Below are 16,024 nucleotides of genomic sequence, written 5' to 3'. Positions count from 1 at the left end.
TTTCACAGAGGCTAAAACATTGCTCTGTTTATACACTACACTGTAGCAGTCCGCTGCTTTCAGATCACACTTTGTTAGCAGGGGATATACATCTTAGTTTATTTCCCTCCTACTCTTTTTTAGACCATCCCTTTTTTCCCTCTCTTAATTAAAACAGTAAAACGATCTGTCGTTTCAGGCAGCAGCCTATGCAGGATTTGGAGGTCGTTTCCGTCTGGTTTTTGTGTAATATAATTTTCATGTTTATTCTCTTTTTTTCCTGGTAGATTATATACAGGATGCCAGCTGGCTGACAGATGGTGATGCCTTTACCCGTGTTTTTTTTATTTATTTAAAGAAACATCACAAGGAGGAGGAGGAGGTGGAGGAAGGACGGGAACAGCTGTAGACTGGGGCAAAGACAGACAGACAGACAGAACCAGCATGCTGGCCACTGGGTGAGGTGAAGGACCCAGAGCACATGGATTAAGTGAAAAAAGAAACAACCAGAAACAAAAATAAAAGTGCCCTGTTAACATTGAAAAAAGGAGACACAGGAAGTTATCTTGGTACTGGTGGTAACAGTGGCAGACCTGTAAAGTCTAATTTATAGTTTGTTGTGCGGCCGCGTCGCTCGCCGGAAACAACAGACTTTCAAGTGAAAAACGCAAAAAAAAAAAGTTTTACGACCAAGTACAAATTAGGCTCAGCTGAACGGTCCCAGTCCTGATCTCAGGCAAGACCATACTGTAATGGTTCGGGTCCCCCACCCTCCCCACTCCTCCAACAAATATTGTTGATTCCCTCTATGTTTTGCTTCAAATTCTGGGATGAACCCATTGGATGAGCCCTTCTCTGTAAGAAATCCCTAACGGAACGAAGCAGAGGAGAGCTGCACAATGTAATGAAAAAGCTCTCAGTAGCCAGAGCAGCTCCTCGGGTCTCGGCTGTTACAGTGGCCATTTATCTGTCTCTTTCTCAGGGGTTGGAGAGCAGGCAGACACACACCGTCAAACCCCTTCAGTAGTACCACTGAGACACACACACACCACCTGACCAATGTGACCTCATGCCCTGCTGCATCTATTTGGGGATAGTTAACCTGGGTCAGCCAGTAGCACCTCTCTCTAACCACACCTGTCCTCAGGCTAAAGCACTATCAAGCAGTATCATTAGAATAATTATAGTTTCTTTATTTTCAACTTTTTACAAATCCTGCTATTTTACACACACACACACACACACACACACACGCACACACGCACACACACACACACGCACGCACGCACGCACGCACACACACACACACACACACACACACACACACACACACACACACACACACACACACACACACACACACACACACACACACACACACACACACACACACACACACACACACACACACACACACACACACACACACACACACACACACACACACACACATAAACGGTTTTCAAGTGCACAGCGACTCCCAGCCCAACAGCCATGTCAATTTATAAAGAAACAAAACAAATAAAGTGATGCACTGCCTTGCAATCGAGTCCGGGGAGACACTTCAGTCTGTGAACGAGGCTTGCCCACAGCAAAGTAAATATATATAAACCAAGAATTCCAATTAATTAAAAACAAAATGCACACGCAAAAATCACATAGACAAAAATGAATAAAACAAGTTGTTAAATAAATCAGAAACATCTGTGAAGAAATGCAAATCAGTGTGTTTTAGTATGAGCTTTAAATATTGTCTGCAAAAAAGAGGAAAGTTTTTTTTGATGCAAAAGTATCAAAGTAAAAAAATAAAAACAAAAACAAAACAAAGAATCTCCGGTGCCATTGCTACGGTATATGAACAGGGTCCTAACTTGTTTTTGCTAACTTCTTCCAGAATAACAGACGGAACAATTAGGATTTTAAATTAAAAAGATACAAATACAATTCCAAGCACACAAGCAAACTATGGTGAGGCTATTTCAATTTTTTACTTTTTTATTATTCATTTCTCCTTTTTATGGTTTTCTTTTTAAAGGAAGCTGTTCATCAAAGAGCATTTTGTTCATATAGTTATTTTTTTACAGAGGAAAATACTGTACAACCTTTTTTTTCTTATTCTCAAAACAATATCTGGAGAATCATCATCTAACACACATTATTTCCCTATTATGAAGATGTATTTCCAAAGCCAAGTTCAGGACATAATTCATAATTAGGCCTACAATGTCCGTCCACACCTCTGTTTTTGACAGGTTGGTAATTTAGTTTCTACATTATCTGAGCATTGCCATGATCTTGTTGAGAATTGATTTATAATCACAGTTCATATTAGTGTTTCTTGACAGGTCGCCATATTTTCAGCACGCCTCCCCCCCTTTTTTTGCATTTTTTTATACCGTCCAATGACAGAAGCAAATAAAAACCAGTCTTTAAATAAACCACAGAACAACAGTTCTTTGTCACACTAACATCTATTTGTGCATCAAAGCAAAACAAAAAAAGTGAAATAAAACATCTTAAAGCAAAATTCCCTGTTAAAAGATATATGTCATATTTCTTCCGAAGGTAAAAATGAACCTAAAAAGTGCAATAACACCCTAAAAATGTCTCATTGGAAGGTCACATAAATATTAAATAAAAACCGTTAAGCCTAATTTATATTCCATAGTATGATGGCGTCTCTTGCCGACAAGAATTGATTTTCAGTTCAGCTCTTCAAATCGGTTCTTGTCATCAAGTGATGGTGTCATGCGACGGAGCATAAATTCATCTTTACAATAGGAGGAGCTCAACCACAGCCAGAGTGAATGGAAAACAAAAACAATGTTTTTGGGTCTGTACATTTTCAAACACATCACAAGCTCCCTGACGCTATCATCCCACGTCGCATCTGAATGAGTCATCCTGTCTGCCGGTCCATTTGACCCCCCCCCCACTTGGTCATCAGTCATGACCTCGCCCTCTTACAAATCGATATGCATCTCACTTAACAACACAACATGGAACGAAAACGGTCAATGCAATGATGCAAAACGGTAACAAAAATATATTTTTTTAATATATGATCCGTGTATCTATAGTCATCGTCACCGTCAGCTAATAGAAAAGTGCACTATCCATACACAAAACTTGATTCCTCAACAGGGGTGGGCGGGGGAAAGAGAGGGGGCGGGGGGGGGGTGAAATTACATTGGGGGAGAGCTTGGTTTTTGGTGCTAGTTGAACAGGTTCTAGCAGAATGTCAGAGAGGACTGCTTACACTGATAACTTGCTCATGAGGTGCGAGTAGATGCCCCATCTGCAGCTGAGACTGACTGCGCAGTCACTGGTCAATTCTACATTTCATTGAGAACATAACAATAAATACCTTGCAAAACGTTGGAGAGAGATGGGCACAGGCTAAAGCAAAATGCTAACCCTTTGCTCTCAAATGTGTAGTAATAATAATAATAATAATAATAATATTACAGAAAAATGATCAAATGTTTGAACACATTCTCTTTCATAATTTCTCCTTAGTGATCCATGTCCCTTTTTATACCAGGGCCCCACAGTTCATATTGACTGGACCAGCTATTTCCTTTTGTATATCAACATCCTCACACACACACACACGCACGCACGCACACACGCACACACACTTACATATATAATTATATAGAGATATTTTGTTTTTCTTTTTGTTTTCTTTTTTCCACACAAAAAAGTGAAAACAGAAATAAAATAAATTAAGTCAAACATGCACGCACACAAAAAGACTGATGTGTAGTAAAATGTTTACATTGCTGCCCCGTGTGTAAAAGAGGGCCTAATTCTTTGTGTCTCCGTTATTTTTTTTTAATGCATAATTGAATTAATAATGTTGGTCATCTTGTAAACATCATAATAAATCATTTTGGGCCGTCATTTCTCCGGGTTTTTTTTTGTCATATGAAGTGTCTATGAACATGATAAATGAGGCCGCTTTATTTTCTGTTTGTTCCTAGTACACAGGGTTCATCTTCAATTCCTACAAGTCTGTATTATTATAATTTTTTCATGGGTCATCAGCCTCTGCCTTTTCCAGTTGGGAAGCGTCAGTGTGGTTAACGGAAGCATCGAAACTCTCGCCATTGTCCTTTTCGCCGTCAGGCTCAGGCATTGAATCTTCATATGAGTCAGTGTTGAGGTCCTCCTCTGCCTCTTCCTCCTCCTCCTCTTCCTCCTCCTCCTCCGGGTTCGCCTCCTCTTCTGGCGACATGTCATCTTCGGCGTCGCCAGACGTGCCTGTGGTGTCATCCTGCGGTGCCGACAGCCCCGGTGGGGATGCAGGGTTTGGACCATGGGCCATTGCCATGGTTGAGTTGTGGTGCATCTTCTTGCTGAGGTCCAGTGAGTCGCTGAGGCCCAGGCCGACTGCATTCTTCAGGAAGAACAGGGAGCTGCTGTGTTCTGTGCCCAGGTTGAGAGAGCTGTCTAGGCTGAGTGAAGACGATGGGTATGGGTGGGTATACTCAGAGTGCATGCTGACCGGCGGGTAGAGCATGGAAGGAGCATTGGTGTGGTGGTTGTGGTTGTGGTTGTGGCTGATTCCATGCAGGCCAACGGGAGAGGGAAGACCCAGAGAAGCCGTGGGAATCGCTGACATGGCGCCACCGAGATGGTGCGCCACTTCTTGGTGGGGGGACACGGATGGCAGCTCTCCTCGCTCCTGTTTCTCGTGCTTGCGCTTGTGGGAGTCCATCTGGGACATGCCCACCACAGTGTGCTTGCACTCTGGGAAGGTGCAGTGGAAGTGCGAGCACTTGAGCTTGTACTTGCAGTCGGCAACCTCGCAGTCCAGGCTGGAGCTGAACTGACAGAAGCCGGCGGCGGTGATCACGTCCTGTTTGCCATGGTGCTTGCGGTGGGCCGTCACCTTGGTGCTGTCGGTGCAGCGGAAGCCGCAGCGGAGGCAGTGGAAGTGGGTGCTGTTGCCAGAGAACTGGCAGTCAGGGAAGTTGCAGCTCAGCGAGGACTTGAAGCGCTTGAAGTCGTCCAGCACGAGGTTGTCCACACGGTCGTGGTGCTGCGCGTGCTTGTACATGTGGGTGCGGCCGCAGAACTTGTAGCCACAGTTCTCGCGCGTGCAGTGGTAGTGGGTGACCTTCAGGGAGAACTGGCAGCTAGGGTCCTTGCAGTCCTCGTACAGGTCGTATCGGCGGAAACCCTCCAGCATCATGCCCTCGTCCAGCATCTTGCGAGACGAGGCCGTCTTGCGGCGTTTGCCGAAGGGCGACATGTCCTCTATGATCCAGAAGCGTTTCTTGGCGCCAGCTGCCGTGGGGATGGAGATGGTATTGCCTAAAAATAGGGAACAAATAAAAAGTAAGCACGTCAGACAAACATGACTGATCAGAGCACAGTGCAAACTCTAACTACAACAAGCAGTTGCCTCCTTACTCAGCCAGAAGTGGCTAATGGCTGAGTAAGCAGTGAGATTCTTAATTCCCACAAAGATTAAAGGAGGGGGAAAATGACAGATTTGCTTCGCTGCTAAAAGGAACATGACACTTTTACAGGGTGTCTACCGCCTCCAAACGGAGGCGGAGCTGTTGGTCTTAACTGCCCACTCTTATCTCCATGTTGTTTTTTACGAGGGGTGCCCACCTTCTCCAGCACCCCTGGGGTCACTGCTAATGATGTGATCCCTGTTCTGCATGACAGGAAGCAGTAGGCCTCGATAAAACTTGAGGCGTGATTAAAATAAGAGGCCGGTGATGCAGTCTTTGTTAATGGAGGCTAAACAAGGCCAAGGCTTTGGGACTACAGGTGCTGGAATTTACGGCACTGACTCCAAAGCCCAGTAAATTCCAATAAAGTGAAATGCTACCTTATAGTGAGACGAACGCATACATGATGTAATTAGATAAAATTCGCTCTGTGACATGTTGTCCTGTGTTACTGTACCCACCACAGGTAAGCATGCACTTTTCCTAGATTTGTTTCCCAAGAGGTGTTTTCAGTTTTTGCATGCTTGGAAGTCTTTGGCTTTCCATAAAATATTTGTCATAGAATATTGGATAAGACAGTAGAATAAAGTACTGGACTCAGATTGAGAATGACAGGGTGCAGTGTTGGATTTGCACCGGGGATAAGTACCTGCAGCATCCTGTACTATAGGGACGTCATTTTTAACCGGAGACGGAGTGGCAATGATGGGGCTGAAAGCTGGTGTGTTGGTTGGCATGACAACACTCCGAGTGGCTCCCAGAGAGGCGCTGAGCAGAGAGTATGACAGACAGGATGGAGAAAGGAGGTACGGGAGTGAGGGAAGAGGAGGTCGGAGAAGAGCGGGAGAGAGAGATGGGGCCTGGGACTGATGGAAGCCAGGATGAAGGGCAAGAATAGAAGTAGGAAGTGGTGGTGGTGGTGGAGGAGGTGGAGGAGGAGGTGCGTTTTGGGGAGCGCTAGTGTCAGCAGGGGTGGAAGAAGCAGAAGAAGTGGTGACGGGGTAGCCTTGTCCTGGAGAGACAGGTTGACCAGGGAAAGGTGGAGGAGGACAGACATAGAGGGGAGACACAAAACACAAAGGATCCAATCATACACACAGGGATGGGAAGTAAAAAGAGGGGGGAAGATAAGAGAATGATACAAAATGAAGCCCAATCAAGACAAGTAACCCAAACAACCAGCCAAAGCAACAATGATGAGAGTAGTGGATTTTATTAGCAACAAATGGAGAAATGTGAAAAATCAAATAAATGATGAATTTTGAGAAAAAAAGAAAATGTGTGTCTGTTCAATAGGTTTAAGAAATAGGACCTTTGTTTAACACTCTAAAGTGTTTAAAGAAGTCATTAAGCTGAATGTCATCGTTTCATCACAGTTTCACACAGTACAGGATTATGGGGTGAAAGAAAATTTCAATTTTGCAGTGCAATAACTCAAAACTGTTTGTGAGGCTGACCAAGCAGATAGACATGTATTTTCCGAGATGCATACGTGTACTGTAAGAATATAGGAATATGGCATTGTTGTGACATCCAACCATTTTAAACTAAATTCCATGATGCAGAATATAGCCTGTGAGATAACACGTCTGGACGGACGTAACAATCACTGGAAATATTTCACCATGGATTATGACGTATGAAAAATTAATTGACTAATGATGTATTGTAACCAAAATCGGTTTCCTTTTTGACAATGACTTCTTAGTTAGATCTACCTTTTAAACTCATTTAAGGTCCAATATCATCAGCGTTGGGCATAAACCTTGCATCTATTCAACTTTATGTTTTTTTGTAAATGAATAGTAATCAATAGTGTCACGCAAAAGTAGCTAAAATAGCTGATCTACAAGCTTACAATGCGTCACCATGCGACAGGTTGTGAGCTGAACTAGATCGCCTATTTTCCCTTTTTGGTTTTTGTACTTAGAAAGTGAAAGTGGTTAACAAGAGTTGATTAACAAAATGATTAACAAGAGTTGTGACTAAATAATAACTACAGTTTTTTTTCTTTCTGAAAAGTAATGTTTTGGACATAGTGACATACAGGTTTCCACCCAACAGCGACAATTTAATAGCATTCCACACACACACACACACACAAAAAAAAGAGACCATATATCACTTATATTTGTAAACTAACCTGCAGGGGATCCTTCGTTGCCCACAGGGGTGCTGGTGCAGCTGCGGTCCTGGTTGGAGGACTCAGAGGACAGGCCCAGGGGGCTGCCCCCCATGTAGTCCATGTAGTCATCCGTTTCATCCATGATGTTGGAGTAGCCTGAGGTCATGCTGTGGGGGCCGCCCATGCCGGACATGCCGGACATGTGCATCTCATCTCCCCTCTGGCCATGGGGCATCTGGGAGGCATAAGGGGGCACAGTGTGTTTAGCATGGGCAAAGCCAGATACACTATACTGTAGATTGTACCAATATATAGTATATCTAATAGTAATATTAATGTAATCATCATCATCATCATCATCATCATAATAAGGAATAGATATCAATTGTCATTTCAATTTCATGTATAGTATATCATTTGATTGCAAACTAAAGGTAGCTGGTAAAACTGGTAGCTTGATTTAAATTAATTTAACTGCTATTTGTGTCATGATTACATCCACACAGAACACAGATATTACCTAGCGATAAAGAGACAGAATTATTGTCAGACATTAGGTCCATTTCTCACCTAGCTTTTCAATAAAAGCATCAACCTGTATCCATTATCAAATTAATAGTTTGATGTGAAATATTCACAACGCATTTTCTGATCGTTTATTCGTCACGTAAGGAGCTTTAGATATTTGAAAACTGTAACACATACAGACTGATTGATTGATTGATAACTTTATTTATTCAAAAATAAGATTGAGGTTTTACCCTCATTTGCAATGCTGGCGAGATTACAAAAAGTGCAACAATTAAAGGTAGGGTAAAAGTTAAAGCACTATATTCTGATAGTAATCATTGCTATAGAGTGTTTGTTCAGTAACAGGGGTCTCCATGTCTCTTCAGCTCTTTAATAAACAGAAAATACATTTTCAGGTGGGTTGCCAATTTCATTTAATCAGGAGAGAGTACCCATTTATCAGCTTCAAGTTTATAGTGTTGTGGTTTGTCTGCTCATTTCTTTGTGTCATCACTTCCAATTTCACTTGTTTATCCTGTATCCTGTATGAATTCTCTCTCCTGGGATTTGTATCCCAACCCGAAAATGCATTTTCTGTTGACTAAAGAGCTGGAGAGACCCCTGTACTGAACAAACACATACTAGCAATGATTAAAATACAGTGCCATTTAACACTTATTTTAACAACAACAACAAAATCACTTACCCTACCTTTAAAACACATTTAAAACACATATAAGACAGTGAATATGACAAGGATTGTCGGAAGGAAAGTTAAACATGAGTGCTGAACTTGATCGAAATGAAATTTGTTGTTTTGAGTCCCGCAATTGCAAAATAGTAAGCATGCAATGTGTCTTTTTGGATATTGATCAATGAATATCATGTTCTTTTTCCCAGAGTAAATAGTAAATGGATATACAGTATTTTGGAACGAATAACCGTCGTATGATTTAAGTCACCATCAAAATGACTAATGAAGTGTTTCCTAGCAGGCACGCAAACAACATTTCTTCACACAACACCAACCTTTCCTAAGAGCTTGTCTTACAGTATGTGAAATGTTCAAAATGGAACAAATAGAACAAGAAATACCACATGTGCACACCTCTCTTCTGCATACTGTACATACCACAGAGCTTAACAATAAAAAAGAAACCTTCATCAAAGCCATTTCAGGTTTCATTTGTCGTTGACTGCTGTGACAGGCTATGACAGGTATTTTCTTTTACTTTACAAACTGCCAACCATGGTGCTCGTTATTCTTATTTATAACACGTGACTCGCAGAACAGGAAGCATGGTGAAAAATGAAGAATCTACTAACTTTACTGTACGAGGCATGTCTGTCACATTTGTCATGGGTGTGCAAGGAACTCTGTTTTTTCTTGCTGATGTACAATGAACAAATTAACCACGATACCGCGATATGCTTCGATGTACGTCAAATAGCGAAAACAGCCGATCTACAAGCTCACAACGCAGTTGAATGTTCTTCTATTTTTTACAGAATGTTCTTACATTTTTGCTGAATGCTTGCCTATTATGACATTCCCAGAATAGGGATACTAGGGTTCATACGGTTAAGACCCAATCTAAGTGCTCCCTTTTGAAATGGGCATGACACTGATTGAATGCATCACAGTACTCTACCTGGGATGGAACCCTGTCAAAGTTTTTCCCCAGCATCCGCCTCATGTGTTTGCGAGCATGTGATGTCATCTGGTGCTTGAGCAGGAAGGAGAACTGACAACCGTCACGGATGCAGTGGAAATGGCTGTTCACTTGGTTATACTTGCAGCCTACAGAAAGAAACAAAGGGTACACCGGTAAACAACTCACACTTAACCTGCAAACTTGGCTGCACAGCCTTCGTTCTGATCTGAACTGTGACGTACTGTATGTGAAAGCAGCCGAACTCAGTTAGTGACAGTGTGACAAAGTGTGATGAGATCAAAATCAAAAGGAAATGCTTTTAGATGTTTTACGTCGTGATGCCACTCTGACATGTTGACAAGGCCAGGGACAAAAGAGGGATCGCATTTCAAAGTGTTTCGGAGTGTTACACGTAGGAGGAATATTAGATCACTCCAGTGTCACACTGAGCAAGTCTGGGCTTCTGTGGACTAAACCTGTGGAGCTCTTTTATTACTCTGACATGCTTTATTCAATTAGGAATTTACATAAATAAATTCTCATATTCCGTGGGCCAATAATGCACACACCCCTGCAAACCAAAGTAAATATACAATTATTCCCATATTAAATTCATTTTTCAGAATCTCTCCATTGTCGCCGCTTCCTTTTGTTCTTCTACAGTGGCATCGTCTGTTTCATATTCTTCTGTTCTTTTCCTCCTGTTTTTAAACCGCTCTGGCTCTAATTGCTTTATGATTTTAAATTAAATGAATGTTCCTTTTTGTGCCTGTTAATCAAATACCATTATATAAAAGCAGGCAGAAATAATTGAAAGAGTAGTATGCTGGGCAGGTGCTAGCATGTCAGTAACCATGACACCCAGTGAAGGGCACAACACGTCTGTGTCATCAAATAGCTTTTGTACACACAATGTTTTAAACACGCAAAGTTGAGCAAATAACAGTAACCCCCGCAACATGGAGGGCCCTTTGTGAGACAGGAACCAGGTAACATCATCGCCTGTGTTCAGTTTAATGTTGCTGCCATGGATACTGGTATAACCCATCAATTCTTTATGACTCGAGTGCTAGCAGTGGTAATCCCTTCAGCCACCCCCCCCACCCCCCACCCCAACCCAAACAATACAGCCAGGCAGATCAGGCTGGAGACAAAAAACAGCTGTTTAGGCCCCGCTTTTTTGTTTGCTGTGTGTGTGTGTGTGTGTGTGTGTGTGTGTGTGTGTGTGTGTGTGTGTGTGTGTGTGTGTGCGCGCGCGCGTGTGTCTGTGTGTGCGCGCGCGCGTGTGTCTGTGTGTGTGTGCGTGCCCTGAAAAGCTTGTGTAACTGCCTGAAAGGGAAAAAAAGGAGATCACTTTTAATTTGTGTGTGATGGCAATGGAGGCTGTGAGGTGCAGCTTCACAACAGGCTAAGCCAGACAAGCCAGGTAATTAACAAACACAAACCTAATTGCTCATTTCAGGAAGGGGCAAAACGAAGACGAAAACAGCCTAGATATGATGGCCCTTCTTTTTTACATTATTGTTCATTATAGCACATAGGCAAGAAAACCGGTGGGACTTGATGGCACAGAATGCAAGGTGCATACATACTGTACTGCTCACAACAAAAGGTGCATGAGCCAGGCTTGTTTCATGCCATGTGAATTGCTCTGATAGCGTGACATTGCATTTGCCAACACTGGGAGCATCTCCCTCTCTCCCTCTGTAAACATAGAGAGAAGATCCACCACAAAATCAATCTACATCTCTCTTGATTTCACACCCTTAGCCCATATATCTCCCAATTGGCAAAACATTATCAAAAGCTGGAGAAATGGGTGCTGGTGTGTGTGTGTGTGTGTGTGTGTGTGTGTGTGTGTGTGTGTGTGTGTGTGTGTGTGTGTGTGTGTGTGTGGGGGTGTGTGTGTGTGTGTGTGTGTGTGTGTGTGTGTGTGTGTGTGTGTGTGTGTGTGTGTGTGTGTGTGTGTGTGTGTGTGTGTGTGTGTGTGTGTGTGTGTGTGTGTGTGTGTGCGTGCGTGCGTGCGTGTGCGGCGCGTGCGTATGCGTGTGTGTATAGGAAGGCGGGTGAGGCAGGGTACCAATAAAGGAAAAAAGTGACAGAGATAAGTGGGGAAAGACAGGGTGACCAAGACAACTCATAGTATGAAAACCACTTTGTCTGCGGTGCTTACCAGGCCTGCCACACTCCTCCCTCTTGGTGAAATATCTAAAGCCGTTGGCGGCGCGGCGCTCTGCCTTTTCGTGCTTCTTGACGTGCCAGGGCAGTTTGGTGGTGATGTTGGTGACAAAGTAGCAGCCTGGCCTCAGACAGTGGTAGTGGCCCCTCATTCTGAACTCGCAGTGCTGGAGTGGGACAAGACAAGACAAGACAAAGAGTTTCAAACAAACATCAATTAATGCATTTAACCACTTTCAAACCTGGCTCCGTATTTTGGGGACGTCATTATAGGCAAACTTTTTCAGACATTAAAAAATAAATCTACATTTTCAAAAACAGCGAAGATAGCGTATCTACAAGCAAACATGTTGAGATGAGATCAGCTATTTTCTTGTAACCCTGTTGTATGACTAAGTATAAAATAGGGCTTAAGTGGCTAAATGGTTGAGCATAGGGTGTGTAATCTGGTTGCAGTGATCACAAAGAAATAAAGAGATCTGCACTCCAAAATACTAGATTTTTACATTTTGAATTTGTTGTCTTCCCTTTTTAGAATTTTGCCAATACTTAAATATACAAACAATATACAGTAGAAAACCATAATTAAATGATTGAAGGTTGATAGATGTGGCAAGTCAGGATGTGATTGATATCTGATCATTATGTCAAAAGTTTACAATACTACTGCATCGTGAACATAAAAAATTACAAAATAAACATTTGAATGCCTTCCAAATCCTTCCTTTATGCACATTTGGGGAGGGTCCCGTATATCTAAGCAGGACAATTCTTTATTATTTAGTCTAGACTTAACATGTCTACTCTGTACACTGCCATCTGTTTGCGGGCCCTGACTCCCAGAGGAGTGGGCCAAATAAGATCCGCTCAGTTCAGGAGGTGGGTAGGCTAGAGGAGGAGGAGGAGGAGGATAGAGGGGCTCTTTTTGTGAGAGGGGTGATTTTCGACACATTAATGAATTCATTTAAATGGTTTTCCAAATACGGGCTCACCAGAGCAGGCGGGGGGCTGCCATTTAGGTTTCATTTGCGAAGCATTCCCCTGATTTTTGCCCTATTCCAGACAGCCTTGTTTACTGTGCGTGTGACAATGATTTATTGGGTAATATCAGCTAAATTGGCCTTTTCTGAGAGGAGAATGCGGCAGTCAAAATGACATCATTGACATATAAACAGGCATTACGGGGGTGAGTCGACTGTCTTCTTCAGCGGAGATGGAAGACGGCAGGAAGCGATTGTGAAAGCCTTGAGTCAAATAACCTCAAATACAGGTCTAATAGATAGCATACTTCATGCTTAGAAAAACTCTGCGATATGACAGTTTGGTGATTCAGCTCCAAGCCCACAGAGCCTGAGGCTCAAGTTATCAGCCATAGCCCACCTGGTTAGGACAGAGACACTGGAGAGAGTAGTAGGCAAACTGGTCACGGACATTGAGCAGGTTGTTGCTGGGGTTGATGTGGTCCAGGCAGTGGGATTCGGCCTTGCCAGCGGTCTTACACACATACTTGCAGTTCCCAAACAAGCAGTGGAAGTGGAACTTGTTGCAGTACTTGCAGTCAGTGGCCAAACAGGGATCACTGGAAGCACACAATGAAAACCTTAGATTTGGTCAAATGAAAAAGAACAATAATGATAATGGCACACCACCATGCAACAGACATGGATGTCTCTCTTACTTTTCCTGGAACTGCAGGAAGCCAGGTTTGACCTGTGGCTTGGCATTCTCCAGAGAGGTGGTGGCCAGGGGGGAGTTGGCCGGCAGGTTGGGCATGGAGGCGGGCATGTGAGGGATGCTGCCCGTCAGCTGTTTCCAGGCCAGCAAGGAGGGAGGAGGGGAACCGTAACCACCAGTGGAGGTGAGGTTGGCCATGTCCATGGAGGGGTTGCTGGCCATGGAGACTGGGGCAGCAGGCTGGAGGAGAGCTCCGTCGCTTCTAGACTCCCTGGCTTCGCCAAAGGGATGCTCCTCCGTCTTCACTTTGGATCGGATGTGAAAGCTAGGAAAACACAATGATACTTTAGGCTAGAATCTTTTTTTCCTGCTCGGAATCAGAAATGACTTCATATGACAGTAAAACGCTGCAATGCTAGCTGTACAGGAATAGTAGCTGTAGCTGTATTTTGTCTTAGTAACGTTGGTGTGAATGAATTGTATGAAAACTCATTTGGTAATAACACTCTTAATGTATTTCACATTTTGTGCAATCAGGACAGTGCAGGAATTCAATTTCAGTTTCATCAATAAAGCCAAAAGCTGAACTGTGCTCTAGAGTGCTATTATTAGCCATTGCTGGTAATCGAGCTATGAGACAAACTGTTGCTTCTCACTTAGCATGTTTGATGGCTCCATCCACAGTGCTGAAGAGCGCCCCACAGTCCTCCACCAAACAATGGAAATGCACTTTGTGCAGAAAATCACACTGAGACTCGCAGTAGTCCTCTGTGTCAAACCTTAACAGAGAGGTAGAAACATGGAAATGCTGTAAATAAAATACATCTCATACTCAGATAAATAATGAATACCAAGAGGGCGCTTGGGTGAAAATCCACTTATGTGTCAGCAAACCCTTGCAGGAGTAAGTCATTCTACTTAAATTCCCCTAACGCAATACAAGATTCTCTTCATTTTGTGGGGCTTTTCAGTGACAAAGAATAGCATTTACTCAACCAGATCTTTTAGGCATACCGCTTCCGATTTCAGCAGTGCAAGTAATTGTGTCTTTTTTTCCCCACTGAAATAACTACACTACTGTCAGTGTGATAAGTGAATGAAAGCCTAGCAGTGAGTAAAAAGCTCCTTCCAGTTGTTTTTCAGTACCTGCGCAAGTATGTCCGCCATATCTCAGAGGGCTTGTCTGGCCTCTTCATGACTCGGCACATATACTGCTGTGCCTCCGAGGCAGCAGATCCATGGCCGGCCTCCAGCTCTGACTTCAGGTTCATGGCGTTGAACAGGGCAGGGTTCACCTGTGACATCTGGAGAAACACAAAGCATAGAAAACCAACAGCTGAGCACAGGTTAGGCTAGACACACACACCCAAAGGCACATGTCAGTGCCTGCGTTACCACACACACACACACACACACACACACACACACACACACACACACACACACACACACACACACACACACACACACACACACACACACACACACACACACACACACAAACACACACAAACACAATGACTTGGCAAAGCAAAAAAGCTCAGCCGCATTTGACAAACATCCGGGCTTTTGCCTTGAGCACAAGCCAAGAGCACGTGCCATTGTGCCAAGCATCCTCAGAGGGCAATTGAGTGCTGCGCCATCTCAGAACCGGACCCCCAAAAGACGGCTGACATTACAACGAAAGCTGTAGGACGGAGGTTCAACAACTGCCTTGTGGAAAGCAACTACACTTGTCAAAGGCAATGAGAGATTGGTGTAGGAGGAGGCTCAGCCAGTTAGCCATCCAGAGGGGGAAAAAATAGAGGCTGATCTGTCTTTAAATCATCAAGGTAATGGAAACCACCCGGCACATTTGTATCAGTCAAAGAAGATGTATGATTAAAACAATGTCCACTTTAATCTTCACAAAAACACACACGCTCAAAGATCCCTACGCTAACATTTACCCGTGATAAAAAATGAGGGTGATGGCTTCCTCTTTTTTTTCTCTGCTGACTTTTTAATCAAATAATTTACAAACTCCATAAATAAATACAGAGCGAGCCCAGGGAAGAAAAAGGAGAAAGGAGGATAAAAAAAAATGGACGGCAAGTTCAAAACAGCTCATCAAAAAACAAACATCTCTATATATCTGGCATGGCACCCGGCTCCTGCTTCATTATATTAATTTGTGAGAGGTGCTGTGAAAATTACACTGTATGAAAAATGGCTGGAAAATTTAAATGATACAAACTCATCTTATTAGCGGTGAAACATTAAAAAACAAACAGGCCCCTCCGCGTCCCGCTAATTTGTCTTGGGATGAAAAGCTTTGATGGATGGATCTTACCTTATTCATAAGCGAGGATAAAAGAGATGTATTCCCCGGTACAGGGTGTCCGTTTGATTCATTACTGGAACAAGGAAAATGAACAATGTTTAGTCAAGAT

The 16,024-nt window shown here is 43.2% G+C and overlaps 1 protein-coding gene across 5 annotated transcripts in view; it reads right to left on the bottom strand.

The window, feature by feature from the left end:
- Nucleotides 1-1,336: 1,336 nt before the first annotated feature.
- casz1 (castor zinc finger 1) overlaps nucleotides 1,337-16,024 on the bottom strand; it is a 205,264-nt gene continuing 190,576 nt past the window's right edge. For 2 of the 5 annotated variants that reach the window (XM_080445075.1, XM_080445078.1), the window contains 10 exons: nucleotides 15,925-15,988; nucleotides 14,739-14,896; nucleotides 14,249-14,371; nucleotides 13,597-13,917; nucleotides 13,299-13,497; nucleotides 11,914-12,085; nucleotides 9,738-9,886; nucleotides 7,594-7,810; nucleotides 6,100-6,462; nucleotides 1,337-5,301 (listed from right to left, as the gene is read on the bottom strand). In XM_080445075.1, coding sequence (XP_080301201.1) covers nucleotides 4,016-5,301; nucleotides 6,100-6,462; nucleotides 7,594-7,810; nucleotides 9,738-9,886; nucleotides 11,914-12,085; nucleotides 13,299-13,497; nucleotides 13,597-13,917; nucleotides 14,249-14,371; nucleotides 14,739-14,896; nucleotides 15,925-15,988 — 3,052 coding nt within the window. In that variant the 3' untranslated portion in view covers nucleotides 1,337-4,015. Of the gene's footprint in view, nucleotides 5,302-6,099; nucleotides 6,463-7,593; nucleotides 7,812-9,735; nucleotides 9,887-11,913; nucleotides 12,086-13,298; nucleotides 13,498-13,596; nucleotides 13,918-14,248; nucleotides 14,372-14,738; nucleotides 14,897-15,924; nucleotides 15,989-16,024 lie in introns of all 5 variants that reach the window. The other 3 variants (XM_080445077.1, XM_080445079.1, XM_080445076.1) reach the window with 2 other exon arrangements.

The sequence above is a fragment of the Gymnoscopelus braueri genome (genome assembly GCF_963280865.1).
Source record: "Gymnoscopelus braueri genome assembly, chromosome: 12".
In the NCBI taxonomy this organism is placed as follows: domain Eukaryota; kingdom Metazoa; phylum Chordata; class Actinopteri; order Myctophiformes; family Myctophidae; genus Gymnoscopelus; species Gymnoscopelus braueri.
The sequence above is the reverse complement of the archived record's forward strand: the minus strand, read 5'-3'. Positions and strand labels throughout refer to the sequence as shown.